This window comes from Phocoena sinus, chromosome 8, assembly GCF_008692025.1.
Source record: "Phocoena sinus isolate mPhoSin1 chromosome 8, mPhoSin1.pri, whole genome shotgun sequence".
Classification (NCBI taxonomy): Eukaryota; Metazoa; Chordata; class Mammalia; order Artiodactyla; family Phocoenidae; genus Phocoena; species Phocoena sinus.
The window spans coordinates 70,577,944-70,601,889 of NC_045770.1; the positions used below are offsets into that span (position 1 = coordinate 70,577,944).

The window sequence follows — 23,946 nt, forward strand, 5'->3', positions numbered from 1 at the left end:
AACCCTCAGAATGGCAGAAAATATTTGCAAACGAAGCAACTAACAAAGGATTAATCTCCAAAATATACAAGCAGTTCATGCAGCTCAATATCAAAAAAGACAAACAACCCAATCAGAAAATGGGCAGAAGACCTAAATAGACATTTCTCCAAAAAAGATATACAGATTGCTAACAAACACATGAAAGAATGCTCAACATCATTAATCGTTAGAGAAATGCAAATCAAAACTACAATGATGTATAACCTCACACCAGTCAGAATGGCCATCACCAAAAAATCTGCAAAGAATAAATGCTGGAGAGGGTGTGGAGAAAAGGGAACCCTCTTGCACTGTTCGTGGGAATGTAAATTGATACAGCCACTATGGAGAACAGTATGGAGGTTCCTTAAAAAACTAAAAATAGAAGTACCATATGACCCAGCAATCCCACTACTGGGCACGTACCCTGAGAAAACCATAATTCAGAAAGAGTCATGTACCAAAATGTTCATTGCAGCTCTATTTACAATAGCCAGGACCTGGAAGCAACCTAAGTGTCCATCGTCAGATGAATGGATAAGGAAGATGTGACACATATATATACAATGGAATATTACTCAGCCATAAAAAGAAACGAAATTGAGTTATTTGTAGTGAGGTGGATGGACCTAGAGTCTGTCATACAGAGTGAAGTAAGTCAAAAAGAGAAAAACAAATACCGTATGCTAACACATATATATGGAATCTAAAAAAAGAAAAAATTGTTCTGAAGAACCTAGAGGCAGGACAGGAATAAAGACACAGACATAGAGAATGGACTTGAGGACACGGGGAGGGGGAAGGGTAAGCTGGGACGAAGTGAGAGAGTGGCATGGACATATATACACTACCAAATGTAAAATAGATAGCTAATGGGAAGCAGCTGCATAGCACAGGGAGATCAGCTCGGTGCTTTTTGACCACCTAGAGGGGTGGGATAGGGAAGGTGGGAGGGAGACACAAGAGGGAGGAGATATGGGGATATATGTATATGTATAGCTGATTCACTTTGTTATACAACAGAAATTAACACACCATTGTAAAGCAATTATACCCCAATAAAGATGTTAAAAACAAAATCCTAACTCAGCCACTGGAGTGAACTTGACCTTTGGGACCTTGAGCAAGTCACTAAGTCTTGGTGACTTGGTTTCCTCATCAATGAAATGGGGATAATCCTAGCACCTACCTTATAAGGTTATTATAAAAATTAAATGACTCAATACATATAAAATGCTTAGAACAGGAAAAAAATTTAAAAATAAATAAATTTTTAAAAAAGTAATAGAATAAAAATGATGAGGCTGGGGTCACACTAAAAAAGAAATAGCCAGAGTATCCTCTTGATTCCTCACAAATCTTAACATTAAGAAGTACCAGAGCCGAGTCAAGGTCAGTCAAATCCATTTGTTCCTTAGGAGAGATTACACTCTATTAACAGTGAAGTCCTTTCATGGTCTAGTTTGCCTGTGGAAGAGCAACTAGAGAGCAGGTTGTTCTATATGTCACACATACTGAGCCCTCCCGGCCACTCTGTGAACTCAACAATCTCCTGTCTTCACTAGGATCTTGCCCAAGTAAAATTCCCAATTTTGAGAATTTCACCACAAAAGCCTTTAATTTCCTTCTAATATGTCAAGTAAATATATATAATGGCATAACAGGAAACTCTTTGTAGTCTAGAAATTTTTAAATAACATCTCTAGCTCACTAAGTTTTTACAGATAAAACAAGTACAGAGATTAAAAATGATTCTTTGGAGGCTATGTGCTTATAAAACTATCTATCTATCTATCTATCAACATCCATCTACCTGTATTTACATTTCCAGAAAAAAGAAAACTTGGCACAAAACTGTCACCAATTTACCACAAAGCAGCAAGTAGAAGTCTAATCTGGCATCAAATATTCCCAGTGTCTGGAGGTTGTGATTGCTCTACCTGAAGACAACACACAACCTTGAATCGATGGCTCAGTTACAATCACAGAGCCCATCCTTTCTCTCTGGGTAAGGAAGGGGTGTGAATTTTTATTTTTCTCTCTTAATTCTGAAAAATCCAAAAACTCAGATTCAGATTCATTCCTTGCCCTACTGTGGCATTCCTCATGGATCCAAGAGAACAGTAGCTGAAAGGAGAGCTAAACTCTAATTTTACTGTCAACTACAGAAAGCAAAATAAATGAACTTTAATCAACTTCACATACAATATGTATCAGAACATATATATCAGAATATATATCAAAATATATCAGAATATATCAAAAACAAGAAAGGCATTTTGGTAGAAGCATACCATGTACAAAAAAATTAATACAACTGGGCTTCCCTGGTGGCACAGTGGTAGAGAGTCCGCCTGCCGATGCAGGGGACACGTGTTCGTGGCCCAGTCCGGGAGGATCCCACATGCCGCAGAGCGGCTGGGCCCATGAGCTATGGCCACTGAGCCTGCGCATCCGGAGCCTGTGCTCCGCACGGGAGAGGCCATAACAGTGAGAGGCCCGCATACCGCAAAAAAAAAAAAAAAAATTAATACAACTGAAGGCCAAATATTAACTCTGAATTCAAGAGCAAAGGTTTTCTCAATGTCTTCATGGATTACTTTAGTTTAATCCTGGCTAGCCCACAGTAATGTAAAAAAACTACTAATTAACCACTAGAACTAACCAAAAAATTCCTAAATAACACTAATTTCCAAAAAATGTTCTAATTGTTTGTGTTTCAATGTAAATGAATCTCTTCTATTATACCACAGTAATCTATCTATGCTTGACTGAGGGCACATTTCTTCCCAAAAGTTTGATGAACTTGAGACTATTGTATTTTAGGTATTCTCAGTACACTGGCAGCAAAAAAAAAATTAAAGTTAAATTATAATCAAAGCAGAAGTTTACAAAATAATTTCAAATCATTTTATTAAATAGGGTTTCCCATTTTCTAGGGTGTTAATTAAATATAAAGAAGAGAGATAACATGCATAAGTATTCACTTCTAATTTTTACCTGAATGTACAATTTTATTAGCAAAGGTTTGTAATTCATACTTTGGATTTGAGGATGTGGTTTACACAGAGACATACTATTGAACTCAACTTGCATCACCTAGAAAATAATGCCTAGAGGTCACAGGACTGTGGTAATACCAAAATAATACTTAGGTTAAGGGTATAAAAAATAAATATGTCATCACATTGAAAGCTATATTAACAAAAGGAATAATAGCTTGAAGTTGTTCTTCTTTAAAAAGGTTACATTTCCCTTGGAAAGCAAGGAAAACTTCTTATTACAGAGGACAGTTAAACAGTGGGATAATTTGCATATCAAGGTAATTTAGGCACATTCACTAGATGTGTTCAAGAAAGGTTAGATATGTTCATGGAAGGAACAAAGTAGGGTCTTTCCTGCTTAGTGCAGGTGGTTTGACTCAATAATCAAAGACAGCCCTTATAATCTCATCTCCAAATAAATGGTGGCAGCAGGATTTGTCATGTTAAGTTGACTTTATGGAAAGTAACCCTCTTCAAATTAAAATAAGAAGGTAGATCTGGAGGAGTACAAACACAACCCCAGCTTTCTGCTCCCAAAGCAACACGCTATCATATGTATCATCATCTTATTCATGCTAATCTAGAAGGACCTTAAGATGTTAGTCATGTAAATGACTGCATGCTATATAATATTTATATACATTACTTTCTATACCATAATGCTTAGAAACATTACAGAAATGTGCAGATTTCATTATTCCAGTTATGATATTTCATTACAGTGATGTATCCAAATCATCACTGAGGAAGAAGGAATTCTGTACAAGAAAGTGTACATTAATTAGAACTACCTATAGATTGAAATTTGCTTGTGAAGTTCTGCTTTAATTCAAGAAAAGAAAAGCTGAGTAGAATAGGCCTGCTCAATCAAGCTGTTATGTTAGACGAGATCATCCCAGATTTTCTGAGTAACGAATCTTATTTTAAATAATTATCAAAAAGTGAAAAAAAAGAAAAGTGACTTTTCCTAAGTGTCTGGAAATGCTATAGAGCCCAAGCTACACTTTTGCCATGAAGGAATATTTGCAAATGGATATTGGATAGGAAAAATCAAACCATAGCAGCCCTGGCATCACTATGAGGTGTACACTAACAGCATATCGGTGAAAGAATGAAAACAAAATATTTATGAGACATAAAGGTATCACATAAAAACAAAGCAAACTAGAGGAATATTGGTTGAATCCCAGAAAAGATAATCCTTATGAACATGAAGGAATGCTGTAAATTGTAAGTGAATCATGGTGATGAAGTTCATTAAGAGATTCCTATTACAGTCAGAGTTCTGCAAACCCTAGTCACTGGATCTTATACAGCCCGAAAGATTAAAATAAAAATGAACATGACATATCCTATCTCCTTGAAAACATTCTGTACACACAATTTTATTACACTGAAAAAAAAAAAGAAAAGATACTGGGGTCTGATTTTCCTTGAACTGTCAAAATGCAAAAGAAATGCAAAAAGTCTTTGCACAGATGTAACAAAGTACTGGATTTTTATATTTTGGCAGGTGCTCACTATGCAGCCCACATAATCACACGTTAATGACTGGAGTGTGTTAATCAGCATGCATACCTGATTCCTTCTTGCCCAGGGGGGGAAAAGCCAACTACTGCAGAGCATGTCAATGCTTCTACTTTCTATAAAGATTTTGATAATAGCTACGTAAGTAAGAAATCTTTTCCAAAAAGTATATTTAGAAAGATGTATTATATCAATAAAAACAATGATAAAATAATTCAAATTTCCATAAACATTGAGATATTTCCAAGTAGCATGCCAATAATCATTTTGTTTAAATAAGCCAGGTTTAGGAAAGTTTTTTTTAAATATACATTTTTTAAGAGCAGGAATGAAACAGTGCACATAAGCAAGGTGTGCATATATAAAGGTGGTCAGTGTGTTAACACTAGACAGCATTAGTTGTCTATTTCACTACCTACACCATGCCATAAACATGGTTTTATTTTTTGGTCCAAACTGTAAGTAAATTTCTGTCATTAAGTTTCTGAGATGGGTTTAAAAACGGACAATACTGTATGCTAATATAGTTTCAAAGTTATAGAAAATGGGAAATCTCCCACAGGGCTTCCTGGAGAATGTGGTTTCATGACTCAGGGGCAAGGATGAACATATTCACTTATTACCAGAAGTCTAGGTTTGAATTTTACTTACAGAGCACGAATATCCAAAATTCTAAAATGAGAGTAGTAGTAACTAAATTTCTCAAGAAGTCTAAACTTCCCTAGTGTATGGATTTCTTTTCCCCAGTGCTTCATAGACCCAATCAGGTAACAAAAAGATGAACATAAACCTTGCACATAGTTCGGACCGGGTGAACCAGTGGGTTTCACTATACTTTCTAAAGTAAAAGTGAGGAAAATAATAAAAAATAAATAAATTTTATTTGAGTGCTACCTACTACCTTAAATTACTAAATCTTACCAAAAACTGGGAACAATTCAAGTTTTTAAAATCTTTTAAAAGGTAACAAAATTAGAAATCTTCTAAAAGTATGTCACAACATAAAGCATGGCTGGGAAGGATTAAATCCTCACCCAAAGTTCCTGGACTATGTTATCATGTAATGGCAACAGCTCCATTCCCAGGAATGGTACAAAGTCCACACCAGAATTTTTATGACTCAAAGCGAACTACATAGAACACTTCAAAGTTGATTAGCAACTTCACTGAACTGAAAGCAAGAAAGGCAGAGAGGAGAAATTGTTTGCAAGCAAGAAAGTATTGTTCCCAACAGTTATTTACTAAATATCTCAACATGCCTATTATTTTTTTTTAATTACAACAAAAGACTTTATTGGCATCTTTTATTTATAGTGGAATATTATTTTTTAAACTTTTCTAGAAGATAAAACTTGGGGGAATTTAAGTAGGTCTCTAAAATAAGGAGCTCTGATATTCTGGGCCTGAGGGTCCAGTATGATTATTTCTACCTAATTAGACTAGTAGTTAAAAGCCAAATGCATATAATCCCTTTTTGGCTTAAAATATATATCAGTATGAGAATGCATGTAAGTGCACAGGTGCACATGCATGCAAGAGGTCCCACTTAGAATCCTGTCACTTTGGGGATCTTGTAAGAGATGCTGTTGGTGTCTAGCCCACATTCCCATAACCTACCCTGGAAGTCACCTGTAAATATCTCCCTATTAGGCAAAAAGCTTCTGTCCTCACACGGGACCATTCTTGGTCCAGGAGCAAGCCTTACCCTTCCCCGTGCCCTGGTCTCATCGACTTCACTTCCTGTTCATTCTTGACTGAATTTCTGCCCACATGTATATTACATAACATATTCTCCTCACCCTCTGTGTGAATCTTGTCTTCTTCAGACTCTATGGGAACTCTTCAAAGAATAAACTCCCCAACTGTCCACTCTTCCACTTACCATCAAACTCTCACCTGCACTACTGCAACAGTTCTCCTAATAGGTGCCCTTGTTTGTGGTTTTATCTCTTGCAATCCATTATGCACACAGCGGCTAATATGATCTTTTAAAAACATAAATCAAATCATGGTAGTCTCTCGCTTAAAATCTTCCAATGGCTTCCTCTTTCACTTGAAGTAAAGTCGAAACACCTCCCTAGCCTATAATACCCCATAGTATCTGTCATCTGCCTGCCTCCTAGATTTCATCTCATACCATTCTCTCCCTCACCCATTCCACTGCAGACACTCCATTGTTTCCTATTGCTCAAACACACCAACCAAGAGGTTTCTGCACTTACTATATACTCTAGCTGTGTGTCTTCCCCCAAATTTTTGCATAGTTGTCTCCCTTTCATTATTCAAATCTCAACTCAAATGTCACCTCTTCAAAAAGACCTTCCCTGGTTTGTTTAAAGTAGTCATTCTCAATAACATTTTCTTATTTAATTTTCTTTATTGCACTTACCATTGTCTAAAATTGTCTCACTCTGTGAGGGGATCATACCTGTCTTATTCACAAGAAAGTCCCTGTGCTTAGAACTTAGTAGGTGCTACACACTCAAGTAATCTTTAGCAGATAATCATTACACACAATATTATATGCTAGCCACTAAGTATTACTACAAAATGTTCTTCATGCTTGTTTACATTAAAAAGAATGATACACTATACATTTTTTGATGAAAAAATTATGTGAATTTATTCCTGTCTAATGAATCAGTTCTAATGGGAGCAAAAACATATTTCAAATAGTGTCAAAATTCCTCTACAAAAAAGGTGCTGGTACACTGGTACCATAATGAAATAGTAGTGGTTGTACATAGTAAACGAGGACAGTGAATTCTTATTTACACTAAGTTTTCAGCCTTCAAATGGATCTTACCAATTAACATAGCACACTAAATTTAAAATCGAACATTTTGGTGTCCATAATATAAGTAATGGTAATTAAAATCAGAGTCTAAAATTTTTTTATCTTCAATTGGTCTTGGAATGCTGATCTCTAAAATTTCTGTTCTCTAAGTTTCTATTCTCCTTTGCTTATTCCACAATGAATTTTTTCACTCGATTGAAACTGTATAGTCTCATATTTTGTTGGAGTGCAACATCAAAATAATTAATCCAAATTTTAACATCTAAAGATTTTTTTTCTAATCCAGAGGTAGGGATTAGCAGAAATTCTCTGCTTTGTCTTTACCCTGTCTTACAGAAAAGCTCCTCTGTGGTGTTGATACTTCAAAGTAAAACCCTTCCTGAACCCAGTATATAAGAAACTTTTAGTGCCTGTTTCTAACTGTTCATGAGTGAGGGCCATCACAGAAAGCAAATTACAATGGAAACTGAGTTAAGCGCTGATAAAATCTCTGTTGTTGTTTTTAGACTTTCTTTTAAATTTTATTTCTCTACACTGATTTTATGAGGTTCAATTACAGTGCATAACAAATAGGATCCACTGAAGAGAACTAAGTTTCACTTAACTTCATAACAATTATTCCAGATTTAATATTTACTTGAATGTAGAATGAGGCAAAGTGTTTATTAAGTTTTACTCTCGTCACAGTCACCTTACTGCAACACATACACTCAATATATATAGGTTTGCAAGGCTGTCCAGAAACCTAAAATCCTTCTAGTGTTTTCCTTTGCTGTAAAGAAAAATTGGTCAGTGATATGATACTTGCAGTATAAGTCATTACAGGTCTGATGTTACACTTGTTATACATTATTGAATCTATCAAATGAAAAGGGAATTTCCAAATGCAGCTGCTATTTCCCAATTGTTAAATCCTTTTATTATACCATATAAGTACACAGCTGGGAAATACTATAGAGTGGGAGCTAAAACAAAATATTTTGGCTTCCGGACATTCAGAATACACAAAGGCTCCAGTGCAAAGTAATGTTTGATATCAGAAGAGAATGAAAGTTTGAAAACACTTCCAGCAAGTATGATTTCTTTATATTAATATAACATATTTGTAAATTTAAACTATTTTAGACTACCATAAATCCCACTTGTAAATTTGGTAAGCAAATTATTAATATCTATTTTCTGACAAAATTTTAGATCATAAAACTTTGAGAATAACTCACCGAAGCAATTTTGCACTTGCCAATATACAAACTAAATTATACTAAGAAAAATAAGTAAAGAGTGCTCTAAAGAAGTAGAATTTGAACTGTATTGTTTCTGCCTCAACCTGTATCTTCCAGTGTAGTTATTCTGATTTGTCCATGAGTATATCTGGCATAAAAGCTAAAATATATCTTGAACCTAACCCTTCTCCCTAGCCCATCTGCCTCCACACTAATCCAAGCCACCATCATCTCTTACCTGGATTTCTGAAATAGCTTCCCAGCAGGTCTTCCTCCTTTCACTCCATCTTCCCCACATCTATTCATATACAGTCACAGAACTATCTTTCTGAAATGTTCTTAAACCCTTCGATGGCTTTCCATTGCACTTAGTATCAAATCTCACTTCCATAATGTTACCTACAAGGTCTTGTCGGATAACTAGCCCCTACCAATCTCTCCAACCATATCTGATGCTATGTCGCACCCTCGCTCATTACACTTCAGCTACAAGAACTATCTTTCATTTTCTGAAACTCAGCTATATTTTTCTCACCTCAGATATTTCATACATGATGTTCCCTCTGCTATTTTTACTCTTTCTTCTATTTTTTGCCTGGTTAGTTCTTATCATCCTTAGGTCAAAGAGGGCATTCCTATCCATCCATTCTAAATGAGGTTTATTTCATTACGTTCTCACATGGCATTATGTTCTTTTTCTTCTTAACACATACCAATTTTAATTATATTTTTGTGTGTGTATATTTATTTTTGTTCCCTCTCCTAGATATAAGCTCCATGAAGGCATAATCATGCATGTTTTATTTACTAGACAGCCAGTACCCAGCAGAATGCTGGGCGCAGAGGAGGTGCACCACAATGATTTGTTGAAATAAAGATAAAACATAGCCCTATTATTTTGCCAAAAAGCCAGTGAGAGTGACTGAATATCTATTTCACCCATGCTATATTGGAGTTATAAAATGAACTGCTTACGTTCAATTAAAAAAACAGACTTTTATCCTTGTTTTATTATATCTTCTCTCTTCCCCCTATGCAAGGAAAACAAATCTTCCAGGGGGTCTAACTGCATAATGATGATCCCCTTTCAACCTAAAGTTAGTCTAGAATAGTCTAGTCTAGTCCAATCCCCTATTTCTCAGCTACTGCTTCAGAGTACTAATTGTGCCTGCAGAATCATCTGAAAAAGAAAAATGTCTGCCTCCATAAATTATAAAATTAAGTCTTTGAATTGGTTCTGAAACATTAAGCATAGAGCAAGAATTTTAAAATGCTATTAGAGTAAAGGCATTTTTAAATATTACCTTAGTTTTTATTAAGGAACAAAACTTTTCCCCATTTCCCACTTAAAATACTTTTCATTAATTTAGCCAAAAGTTAAGACATGTAAAACAGGGTTTAAAATTCCTAATCTAATAAAATATGTTAAGATTTTGGTCAGTTTTAAATGTTAAAAAAGTTAATATTTTTGCTTTAAACTAGATAAGTAATGTCACTTATTATGGTACCTGTTTTGATGGTTACAGGTAGAATTTAACATGGGAAAGCTGGCTAATACACTGCATGTATTGGACATTGTTTTTTCTACCTTTAGGGCAAACTCCTGCAGTTTGATTGAATGATACTCAGGAGCTCTGCATGTCCTTTTGAAATTAATATATAGGCACATAAGTGAGAAAAGCTTTATTATAAATCAAGAATTACTGTTAAAAATGATAAATACCTGCATTTCCTCACTGAAGATGTATTCACTATATGACCTCATTCACATAGATATGTTTGCTTATTATAATTTTTCAATATTAATACATAGCAGCACTTTACTGGATCATACTACCTATTTTGTGGTATTGTCAAGGTCACCACCTTAAATACAGAGAATCAGAGAATAAGATAACCAAATCTCCCCCGAAATTAAATTAAATATCTTTTGGCAAGTCAACCTAATAATGGACAAAAACAAAACCACAAACCATTTTCCAATTTTTCCCACTAACTAGTATTAATATATTAATAATATACAAGGTGGTCATTTTCAGCGCCTGAACACAAATAACTCTAATGATACAGATTCTGAGCTTTCTCTAAAACACTTATTTGTAATGAGCCCATAATAACAGACATACTTGGTGACAGTGGCCAGATTTTAAAAGCTCACCATTCTTTGCTGAGACGACAGAACACTGTCCCAGTCAGCATCCTGTTGAATGGTATTGACAAGTGTTGGTAGCTCCTCAGAGTGAGGTTTGTTGTGCATTATGGGGTGCAGAGGCAGATGGGAGGCCACATGTTGATCACTGCCCTCTTCCTTTTCCCTTGAGGTCAAATCTTGGGTCATTGCTTCCTCTCCATCAGCTGCACAGGCAAATGGAGAGGTGGCTTGCTTGGAAGACATTCTTCTGCAGAATAAGGAAACAGCATGGATTTTTAAAAGGGCTGTCAATGACAAAAGAATAAACCATCCCTAACATGTGACTAATTCAGGAAAAAAGGAAAGTTCTCTAACTTCAGAAATGTTTATGATCTACTCTAAACCACTGAAAAAGAACTCTTAGCTTATCTGTTCCACTTTCCCTCTTTCCTTTTAACTCAAGCAAACTTCTTCCCAGTAATTGCTGCACATTTTCTTTCTTACCAATCCACAAATGAAATAAGTTTTCATAATGTATAGTATATGTATGTGTGTGTTTTTCCTCCCAGTTCTCCCAACTAGATTATTGAGAGTAATTCAGTTGATGGCTAGCAATGAAAAAAAACGAATGAATGAACAGCAAATGAGCCAGTTTGGAGGATAAGTTGAAATTACAAATATCCAAATTTCTCTTATGCTTTATGTAGGAACAAAGGAAGTCTATGTAAGAAAATATAATCAGGAGAGTAAGCAATCTATGATAAAAATCCTAAACAAACTTGGTCCTGACTTCTTAGTTTATACCTTGTATTATGAGTACTAGGCCTAACACTGATTAGTGTCAATCTGATCGTTTTCTAAAGACCTTCAAGCTGTGTCAATTGCTATAAGTAAACTTTTAAGTGACATACTGATTGAGTAGCTGACAATGCTAGATTAGTTTTAAGGCAATTTTGTGACATTTTAATTGAGTATATGAAATAACTATGCTTCTATTTTATATTAGAAAGTACATATAAGATTCAAAGCATTTACTATGAAGAGTAAAATGCCTACTATTCATAATCTTAAAACTCCAAAAACAATTACTGCACATTCTTCTATGTATCCACAAGTAAACATCAACTACACTCAGCACAGTGAAGACAAGGTCTTCATTCTGTGCTTTCATATACAATCAGAAAATCATGACTGTTAGACAGAATTTCAAAACTTTTAGAATATCACTTTATCGAAATGATTTTCTTAGAAAAATGTTTAGAAATAAAATCACCAGAAGTTTATAACTTAAAAGAAGAGGCAATTGAGTATATTTTCTAAAACTTTACATTGTTTTTGGTTTATAGTACAGTTAGCTCTAAAATTGCTGTGTAACGAAAGGAATAAAATCTCCACCTTAATTGCTCTTTAACATTAATTGATTTCATACTATTTTTTTAAAATGCACAAATCAGTTAACATAGGAAACCACATGAGCATTTTTCAAATTAGCAAATCATTAACTTGCTAGTACTGTTTCTACAGACAAATAAATACTGATTAAAGGGTCTAGAAATCTGAGATTAACAGTTAAATTTACAAATCTGTCACATGCCTTCATGAATATTGCAGTGAAGGAAATATCAAGTGCAAAGAAAAATAATTAAGTTAATTCCAATTTAAACAGTAGTTTTTATGTAGCAGCCCATGTTTCACATAGGATTTAACAGCTAATGCTAAATTTCTCACAATTAATGAGGGGGCTCAGATTTAGTATCCTACAGTGAAAAAAATTAATGTAAGATCAGCTAATCTAATTACGCACAGTTCTAAATAAAAGTATTACGGGCTTTTGAAGTGCTTTGAAACACATTAAAATGCTGATACCTACTTATAATAATCATTCTACAAATAATAAAAATTTAATCTACTAGATTTGATACTAGAAAATAATATGGAGGAAAAAAAGTACAGAAGTATGTCTATGTTTTCTTTGAGGAGAAAGAAAAATGTTCTAACGAGTACTTTATCAAAGAATTAGATAAGTATATCCTTGACTAATTTCTATCAATAATGACAAATGGAGAAATGCATATAAACTTACAGAAAATGATACCAAATGATGTTTCTTGTAATACAGGAATCATCTAGAACTTACTTCATTAGCCTCATAAATACTATAGTAAAACCAGGCAAATTATAACTCTTTTGCAAATTTATCAAGAGCTTGCCATTAACAAGAAGAGTGTTTTCATAGTTCAGATAATAACAGTACCAATAATGTAATCATTCACATTAAAGACAAAAGAATGAATTTACTGCTGCTTTTTAAAACAGCTAAATACAATTGAAAGTCATAATCCAAAACTCAGAGTGACTTTAGTTCCCCAACAAACGTCCTCTTATTATAAAGTGACTTGGCTCCTTCCAATAGCAATATCTGTGATTGTTGGTTTAGTATAAATTAATCACAACACAAAACCCAAAATGAAAAGTCTCTTAAGAATAATTTCAACTATAAACTGCACCAATGAACAATAGTGCACAATCCTAATTAAACACAACCATGCAGCTGTAAAAATAGACTAAAGCTGTCCAAAGCTATGGGTTGAGTTTAAAGGCTGGTTTGTTAGAGTGTTTTCTTAAGGAAGGCTGGGCCCTCTGTCTTAATCAGCCAATAAATTACTTCCTGCAATTACATTAAATAGAAAATTATTTTCAAATGGGGAGTGTTAATTGAAAATCAAAATTCAGAGGGAAGTTTAGAAATTACACGCTGAATACAATTAGTGAGGAAAGGCTTCACCTCTACTTCATCAACAGTCTTCTGGTGATTCCTCCAGTGACCACTCAGGAAAGCTACCAATTTATAACATCACACACTTTGTCTTTTATTTTGCACCTACAAATACAAATGTGTATCAAGGTTGCAAATAAAAGATAGGCTGCCAAAAAAAAAGCAATATTAAATCTGACTGTTCATCCTCAGTTCACATCATAATTAAGGGACAAGAAGAGGGGAAAGGTAAGACAATAATACTTAGAAACCAAGGAAGGCATACTCAACTTCAAAATCCCTCCCTTTAGCAAAGGAATTAACATTTTTTTGTTCCAAGAATACTTTTCCATATCATATTTAATTTAATTTCTTGTGTTTCCTTTAGTTCTCAATATGTTGTTAGCAGAAAAAAAGGTGATTCTTTTTCTTTTAGCTAGGTATTGCCCCCCTGTAGACATTTCCTTTTGATAAAATTGTTGGGCTTCTTTCAGGTTTGTTTTTTATTGATGGTTTTGTTGTAGTTTTTGTTTCGGATGGTGATTTTCTTGCATTTTTTTTTTGCGGTACGCGGGCCCCTCACTGTTGTGGCCTCTCCTGTTGCGGAGCACAGGCTCCAGATGCGCAGGCTCAGCGGCCATGGCTCACGGGCTTAGCCGCTCCGCGGCATGTGGGATCTTCCCGGACCGGGGCACGAACCCGTGTCCCCTGCATCAGCAGGCAGACTCTCAACCACTGCGCCACCAGGGAAGCCCTGTTGCATTTTTAAAAGGAAAATGTGCACAAATTCTTTTTAATGCAGTTTTAAGTGTCTTGGATTTACTGATTATTAGATTCAATTTACTGATTATTTTTTGCAAAATTATTTGTTATAGAATCCATGAATTTACTGATTACAACCTCATTCATTTCACTACTTCTTTACTTTAGCTTTCCCTTTTACTAGACCAACTAAACTGTATTCTAGAAGTTGCAAAGATACTTGACTTTTGGTAATACCTTTACCTAGCATGGTAGTCATTGCACCATGGCTACTCTCCTACAAAAACTCATAAATCAAATATACACTTGCTTTAATGATTTAAAATATCACATGGGATGCTTACTTTTATTTTTAATCCTCATGTTAGTAATTTTTCATTACAAAAACTTTCACTCCCAGTGTATTAGAACAGTATCTTACTTTAGCTGCTGCCATATACAACTAATAAGCAAAAGAATAAAAATCCTTGTGAAAACGGTCAATTTCTATGTGACTTAACTTTGTTTTATTTTTGCACTATTATAACTTAAAAATCATTCAAATGAATTGTTTTTTTAATTTGTATTAAAAAAAAATATCTCCCTAGTTATATCCCTTGAAAACAGGGGTTTATAATGGAAGTGCTGACACAACCCTAACTAAAGCAGCGCAAATGTTGCCGCTATAATACACAAAATCAAGTTCTATTATTCTAAACTATCCTCGCTCATGGGATTTTTCTTTACTGTGCTCCCAGCCAAACTGCTGAAGCATGAAAAATTTAAATGCAATCAAATGCGCCCAATTCTACTTTACCAGAACAAGTGTCTACAGTGGTACAATCTTAAAAGGAGATGCAACAGATTTGTTTGGTGTTTTTTTTAACTGTTTATTTATAATACAGTGCATTGGAGATAAAATAAAAGAGGAAATTACACTCACATGGTACCAGTGTATTGACTACACAGAGTACATTATAATCAGAGAGAAAAACTACATTGTCAACTTATCACATTGGTTAAACAAGATGGTTTTCTGGGGCATAGCTATTATCAAGTAAAACCTCCAAAGAGAATAACATATCTTTGGACACATAAAACTAAATTCCCATCATGTGTTCCCGAGTTTGAAATGTCTCTGCCCAGCAGATCAAGTGAATTCCCAGGATGCCAGCCGTTGGGAAGAACTTCAGGGCTTAGGACTTTTGAAAATGAGATTGTAGGAGATAAAGTCTCCAGTAAGTGATAAAGTTTTCTAGGAAGCCAGTAGTAGTACCTCTAGGAAGATTATAATTATTTTACTCCAAAACCCCAGTATAAAAGCTGAATGTTTAGACCATTACCAACCCACTCAGACGGTAAATTTCCTTTATGTTCTTTAACAAGAAATCAAGATTAGCTGGTCCAAGACTTGATAAAATGATGAGGACTGGATATCTACACATTAAGTGCTCTATCTCAGAAAAACCTTATTTTCTAGAACTTTAAATCTTTCTTATTTGATGGTGTTATTTAAAAAAGAAAAAAGTTATTTTTATGTCTAAAAGTTAGGATTTTTTAAAACAACTTTCTCATAAGGCATAGTCACTTGAAATTACTTTTTTTTTCTTTACCATTGCTTGGAAGGAATTCACCTCAAAACTATCATTTGGGACTGACATGATTATCCAAAGGAGCCACTGAATTTATTACAACAATATTTTTAACCTGTTTTTTCAAATGTTTTCATTACTTCTGAGATTATTATCAAATGGCATTCACTTTTTACGTGTGTTACATTTACTCAAAAGAAGCCCTGTTTTTAACATAAAGCCACATTTTAATAGTTGGTTTACTTAAAGAAAAAATTAAAATTTCAGGCCAACATTCACATTTCTTTTTGCAACTCAGCCCCAGGCTACCAAGGTAGACTTATTTCAGTCAGGTAGTTCACTGTTAATTTAATGCTGCAATTGATCTGATACTGAGAAATAAACAAATAATTTTCCAAAAATATAACACAGTGCCTCTCATTTTAAGGAGCATGAGTAACAGATATGTTCAGCTGCCAAAATGCACAATACCCAGGAACCCCTACAAAGAACGCCAGGCCACCCAGCCTAGGGTAAAGAATGATTTTAAAACCCTCTTCCTGTACCTCTAATTCCCACGTTTAAGTATTGGAGGGAGGGTGGACAGGCAGGGGGAGGGACCCTTATTTCAGACATTAAAATGAAGATAGCCCTTTTAAAACTTTTCCTGCTTAATTCAGGTAAAGCCTGAGGGTTGTTACTGATTCTTGTACTGTTTTATCCAGTGCTACCGCCTATCCCTCACTCCACCTCCAATCTTCCCTAGGCTTCTGCCAGGTTTTTCTCTCTCTTCTATCTCTTTAATAAGCAAACAAGAAAATTCCATGTAAAAGAAGCTTATAAGCTTTCAGAGTTACCTTGGAGAGTTATAAACCTATCTTTTAAAGTCTGTCGTGGCTCTTTCAGAGTATAAATTGTCACATATACAGACAATATCTGTTAGAAGAAAACTCATTGATTTGAGTTAGTTGTCAAATCAGTAGTGATGAGGGAAATGAAATACGCTGGAGCCCTTGAAGTATGTCTAAGAAAGGGCTTAAATTAATGGATTTTGACTTATTTAAGGCTTCTAATTTTTCACACCAAAGCTCCAAAACTGTATTCAAAGGCCTTCTGAGGTTCTTACAAAACAGGGACTACCTGGAACAGATTCTTCTCAAGTCATCAAAAGTTTGTGTTTCTAGAGTTTATATTTAGCTGACAATATTGCTGTCACTTTATATAGCTTAAGACTGTTCTTTGGACTAGAGCTCATATGTCTTGGAATGCTTTGACTCATGAATTGTTTCTCCTGATAATGTTACATCACGTAACCATCTCTGTCTAATTGGTTAGTATCTGCTGGAGGAGGCAGGCAACCAGCCTAATGACTGGCCTGCCTGCCTGACTGCCTATGGAAAACCTATAATTATTACATGTGTCTCTGAGTATCCAGTTTCTTCCTGGGATCAAAACAACTTGCCTTCATGTCACCTCTATCTATACTTTTTGCTTGATAGAAACAATATTGAATTTTTCCCAAAGCTTATCTACCAGTAACTTGTTGAGATCTTTGCTTTGGAAAGCCAGGCCCAGAATATATAAATAAAACCAGTCACCTAACAATAAGAGCAAAACCAAACAATGGCTACTATAAATACACACTAACTAAGAGGATTTTAATCAAGCACAATGACTTTATAACTCAAATGAAAGACTTCTATGCGGCTTGAGTGAAAGAAAGCTGTCTAAAATAATAGCAGAATGAATTTATTGATATACATTCACTTTGAATCTCCTCTTCACATGAAATGAGAACCATAATTTTTAAAGTGAATACCAAACATGTCTTTGTCAGCTTAAAACCAATCCACAAATATGGAAGCCCAATATGGATATCGTATCCAATTATCAATAAATATTATAAGCCAGGACAATAACTTCTCAGAGAGAAAGGGTAGGTAGGAAGCTGTCACTATACTTTTCCATTCCATCTCTATTTCCACTTTTTAATATTGCCAGAAAAAAGAGAAAAATGAAAATTTATACTATATGAATAGTTTCAAAAAATGAAAGCTCACACATAGTGCGAGTGAGCAAAATTAGATAAAGAAGCTAATCTCTGAGGTTCTCCTTTAGCTAAATAAAGCAAGCCAGCAATTTCTCTCTTTCATGTAATGAAATAAGGTATAAATTTCAGGTTCTTATCAAATAAGAGGAGGAGGACCAGGAAGAAGAGGAATGGGGAGGGGAACAGGAGAGGGTGGGGAAGGAGAGGAGAAGTGGGAGGGACGAAGGGGAAAGGGAAGAGAGAAACAGCCGTGGCTTTGCAGTTCATTTTCAGTTTGTCTACTTAATGAAAACCTCATTGTACAACCCTGAAAACCATTTCCAGCAGGCAAAATATTTCTGATTCAGCAGAGGTTACACAAGCATCAAAGCAGTTAAATATAGGTGCCAAGCCACATTGCCAGGAGCTCTTAGTACTGTGAGTTAGTGTTACCTGACGACAGCTTAGTGAATATAAAATTACTTGTTTCTCCAAATGAAGACAATCAAATTGCCACCTTCCATTGTAATAATGCACAACTAGTGATCAGCAAAGTGCAAACATAATTACCATGAAGAAAACAAAAAATCAAATCTAAATCTCTCTACAGAGTAAACACATCTATCTGGCTTCCCCCAAAAAGGAGTGCATTTCAATGCTGAATGCTGTGATGCAATCTTTGTTATTTAACAAGACTTATTAGTCTTACAGTAAATTAAAATGGAAAACAACAAGAAAGGCCAATTAACAAAAAGTGAATACAAATACCAATAAGAGTACTACAACTTTCCAGAAAGAGTATAACGCCTACAAATTGTATCACTGCCACTTGACCTGATAATGTTAAGTGTATGTCAGCAGCACCACCATTATAAAAACTACGCTTTCAGAGACTTCTTTCTAGCCTAGAAACCTTTCAGCAGGTCGAAAAAGACAGGTATTATCCAAGCTCAAAAGCTTTTGTCTTAACTTTTCCTTAAAAGAAAAAAGTTAGGCCTTATTGTCTTCTACAGTGACCTATATTTTTGAGGTTGAAAATTCACCTCACAAAATTGATTTATTATCTCTATCCAAGTTTAGAAAAATAACCAAGCATAGGCTACATGTCCACAACTTTTATTACTGAGACACTCAGCATCTGGAATTCCTATCCAAATGTGGTGGCCAGGCTGGGGCACTATGAAAGTGATTTCAGTAACCCATAGCTGGGTTAGTATTAAAGACCTAAAAATTTGACATGGTTTTCCCATACCCTGAAGATTTCTAAGTAATCTATATAAATATAGATGTTGCTCCAATCAAACTGCTTTCTTAAAAGCTCTCTTACTAAAGTGATTTTCTATCTATCTAACTCAAAATTTAAAACACTCAGATTTACATCATCCCTTCCAATATGGCAAAAACTATCTTTCCCATTTCAAAACACTCCTAACATAGGGGTTTTCTTCTTTCACCAATAATGTCTTCCTTTTCATTAAAATATGCTCAACATTGCTGATTATTAGAAAAATGCATATCAAACTACAACGAGGTATCACCTCACACTGGTCAGAATGGTCATCATCAAAACGTCTACAAATAATAAATGCTGGAGTGGGTGAGGAGAAAACAGAACCCTCCTACACTGTTGGTAGAAATGTAAATTGGTGCAGCCACTATGGAGAACAGGATGGAGCTTCCTTAAAAGAGTAAAAATAGAGCTACCATATGATGCAGCAATCCGACTCCTGGGCATATATCCAGAAAAGACAAAGACTCTAATTCAAAAAGATACATGCACCCAAATGTTCACTGCAGTAGTCTTTATAATAGCCAAGACATGAAAGCAACCTAAATGTCCATCAACAGATGAATGGCTAAAGAAGATTTGGTACATATATACAATGGAATATTACTCAGCTATAAAAAAGAATGGAATAATGCCATTTGCAGCAACATGGATGGACTTGGAGATTATCATACTAAGTGAAGTAAGTCAGACAGAGAAAGACAAATATCATATAATATCACTTATATGTCAAATCTTAAAAAATGATACAAATGAACTTATTTACAAAGCAGAAATATATATTTCAATTAAAAAGTTTAAAAAATAATGTCCCCCTTTTTATCAGAAAGGTATCTTACAGATAATACCTGATATTCCATTTTTACCTGATATCTCTATTCTAAATAATTTCATTTAGAATCCTCTAACTCAAAAATGGACCAGTTGGGGCTTCCCTGGTGGCGCAGTGGTTGAGAGTCCGCCTGCCGATGCAGGGGACACGGGTTCGTGCCCCGGTCCAGGAAGATCCCACATGCTGCGGAGCTGCTGGGTCCATGAGCCATGGCCGCTGAGCCTGCACGTCCGGAGCCTGTGCTCCGCAACGGGAGATGCCACAACAGTGAGAGGCCCGCGTACCCCAAAAAAAAAAAAAAAAAAAAAAATGGACCAGTTGAAGGAGAAGGGGTAGCACAGCAAAGAATGAAAGTGCAATGAATTAGGGACCATCAACAACATAAGATTCCCTGAGCTTGAATATCAGCATTTAAATTCAGACATTTGCAATCAGATAGATCATTCCTTTGAAGGATGCTTTCATCCTTTATAAACCTGAAATGGCCAGTCTTACATTGCATTCCTATTCCACCATTCCTCTATTTTATTAGGAAAGAGTGGAGGAAAGGGAGAGATGAAGGTACTGGGTTGACTTTGTGGCAAAATCAAAAGCAGAATAAGGACACGAGAAAAGGAAAGTCTAAAGTCTAGTGAAAGTTTTATTGTGATTTGAAATAAATTTCATATCATTAAGAGAAGTCTGCATGTGAGGAATAAGATAGTTTTAAAGGAAAGATCTTTTTCCTTCACCTTGCCAAAAAAGTTTTTTCCCCGAAGGACCTTACTTATAAGCTTAACACAATAAAAACCTCCCTAAAAAGGTGGTGGGGGTGGTGGTGGTGGTGGTGGTGGCAATCAGTATTTTTTTAACTTCAATGATGAGTAATTTAATATGTTCCTAAAATTATGATCCTACAGAATACTCCTTACAACATAGTAATAATAAAAAGTGTCCACAAAAAGAGAAAAGGAAATCTATTGTCAGAAAATGTCTTCCAGACCCAGGGAGATAAATGCTTGCATAAATATTATCAAAAGCTTATGGCAAGTGGAAGAACAACAGAAAACATTCATAGATTTGAGGTTTTTTTTTTTTTAAGTTTATTCTATATGTTCCATGAAGATAGGGATTATGTCTGTCTTGTTCATTACTGGGTCCCCAGTGAGCAGCATAGTGTACAACACATCGTAGATAATTGATAATGTTGGGGGGAAAAGAGTGAAGAAAAATTAGGGAGGGAGAGATGAGCAAATAGCTTATTTTTTTTAAATTAAGGTGAATAGATAATCATAGAAAATGCCACTCACATGTTAATGCTGCCAACCTAAACATTATTCTTTCTCTATATTCTTTTTACCAAAATCTCATTCCTTAACATCTAAATCATTATTTTTACATCTAGATCCCCAACAATGAGCTCTCTTTCACCTCCCTGAAATACAACAGTCCTCAAATGACTGCTAGAAAAGTACATCAAGATTATACCAAGATATTCTTTGCTATGTCATACTCAACAAAACAAAATTGGATTCATCATTTTCCTCAACACCCTCCCTCATCTATCCACACCCAGAGGAGTACCATGCTCAGCATGATCCAAGTTCAAAACATGAACCCTACATCCATCTCCTCTTTTTTATCCTTGCTCCTCATTGCCAGCCTGTCATTAAGCTCCATCAACACTTTCTTAATAATGTTTTCATGCTCACACCTTCTTACCACACTCATAATCACCTTAGTACAGGGCTTTATTACACTTCATACCTAGACTCTTGCAACAGACTGTAAACTGATTTCCCTAATTTCAGCATCTCCAGCTCCAAATCAATCTTACTGCCACTCCTATTATCAGGCCACTCTCTTGCTCGAGAAAAATCAGTGGCTCTCCCCTGATGACAGAAAAAGTCCAAACTCCTGACTATGGCATTCAAGGCCCTCCATCCAGATCCAATCAATCTTTCTAAACTTATCTTCTAGTAGTCTACACTTTAACCTTCTACTCTACTAGACTGATATACTCGGACTTCACTTATTGCTGCCCCCCAGACTTTGCTCTGCCTGTCTCTCCCTATTTCCCTCGCCTTCCTTTCTTATCTCTAGGAAACCAATTGAGCCTATTCCAGGTAACTAGGTCCACCCTTCTAATCACTTCTAATAAGTGCTCTGAAATTTTATTTTTTATATAACTCATTCAACACAACGCATACTATCTTATACAATCTTTTTAAAATATATGCTATAATTATATGTTTATATGTAATCCCAACCAGATTACAAACTTTCCAAGGGCAAGAATAAAATACTAGGCTTCTCTGTATTCCCACAGCACTTAGTACAATATTTTGCACAAAGAAAACACTCAATAAATATTTGCCTAATTAATTAAATTTTATTAAATGAATAGGCAGAATTAAAATTAGGATATTATACTTAACCAGAGGATTTAAAGTAAAACTTCTAGATCTCTCTGCATAACTTGGTTTTTCAGGGCTGTCTCCTCTTCCCCCACCCTCTGGCCAATTAAATTCAGTTCATACTTTAAATGTTTTACATATTCTATGGAAAAAACCAACAAATCATCAATCTATGTTGTTAGAAACATTCAAAAGATGGACAGATGGACAGACAGACAAACAGCTATGGATGGATGGATAGATGTTGGAGAGATGGTTGAAAAGATACAGAAATAGTATTTGCTAGACGTTTAGAAAGTACCAATCCCTATGCTGAGCGCTGCTACATGTATTATCTCACTTAGTTCTCAAAACAATTATAGGAGTTAGATAATGTACATTATCCCTCTTTTACAGAAAAGGAAATCAAGGCACAAAATTTTGTATTTAAAAAAAATATTAAGACTTGCCTAAGGTCATATCTAATTAATAAAGAAGGCAGAATTTGAACTCAGATGGTCTAACTCCAGGGCAGATGCTATTACAATTAAAGGTAACTGATAGTAAATCTAAATTAAATGAATTAACTATTTTCAATTATCATCTGAATTTTTCTTTATTAGTTCATATACTTCCTATAGAATTTTATTCTTTTTTTTTTTTTTTTTTTTTTTTTTGCGGTACGCGGGCCTCTCACTGCCGTGGCCTCTCCCGTTGCAGAGCACGGGCTCTGGAAGCGCAGGCTCAGCGGCCATGGCTCACGGGCCCAGCCGCTCCGTGGCATGTGGGATCTTCCCGGACCGGGGCACGAACCCGTGTCCCCTGCATCGGCAGGCGGACTCTCAACCACTGCGCCACCAGGGAAGCCCTAGAATTTTATTCTTAATATTCCGGTTGGATATACTAGATACTCATTTAATCCAAATGTCAAAGAATTTTCTGTCTTCATTTTTCCCTTTTTCCTTCCTTTCTACTTCTAGGATTTGAGGTATTTAATTACTGGTTAACAACTATAAAAGGAGAGGGGGAAGCAGAAAGGAGAACAGGTGACCTTCTAACCAATCCATTTGACTCTCTGACAGCTTGACAACAAAACTGGTTACAGAAGTAGTTAAATCTATTGGCACACAAGTCTTAAAGGTTCACTGTAGTTTTCATACAGTAAATTTTTTGGTCATTAACTATCCATGCTTGCCCTGGCATGCTTTTTCTGGGTAGCCTAGATGATCAGCAGTTAACTACATTCTTATACAGACAATCGTGACATAAAATAAGGATGTCACTTCTCATTCATTTCAAGGTCCAGAGAAGTATGAGATCCAATTTCTACCTTACAGCTCTTACCAGAAAAGCCATACCAGAAGCACCATATACAACCGGAGCTGTTTCACTACAAAAGTAGGTGTTGAGGACAGCCTTGAGGGAAAATGAGATGAAGTACCTGAGCAGTATATATTTAACACACCACCCATCTAGAATTCATTTCAGGGAATGCAGAGTTAATTTAAATATCCTCTTAAAATCTGACAACCATATAACATTATATACACCCTAACTTCTGGGAGAAAAAACAGAAAAAGTCCATACCCAAGGGCATTCAGTTTTATAAATT

At 35.3% G+C, this 23,946-nt stretch overlaps 1 protein-coding gene across 7 annotated transcripts in view; it reads right to left on the reverse strand.

Moving 5' to 3' along the window:
• SOX6 (SRY-box transcription factor 6) overlaps nucleotides 1–23,946 on the reverse strand; it is a 624,715-nt gene that overhangs the window by 378,011 nt on the left and 222,758 nt on the right. For all 7 annotated transcript variants that reach the window (XM_032641113.1, XM_032641114.1, XM_032641112.1 and 4 more), the window contains one exon: nucleotides 10,771–11,011. In XM_032641113.1, coding sequence (XP_032497004.1) covers nucleotides 10,771–11,007 — 237 coding nt within the window. In that variant the 5' untranslated portion in view covers nucleotides 11,008–11,011. The remainder of the gene's footprint in view (nucleotides 1–10,770; nucleotides 11,012–23,946) is intronic.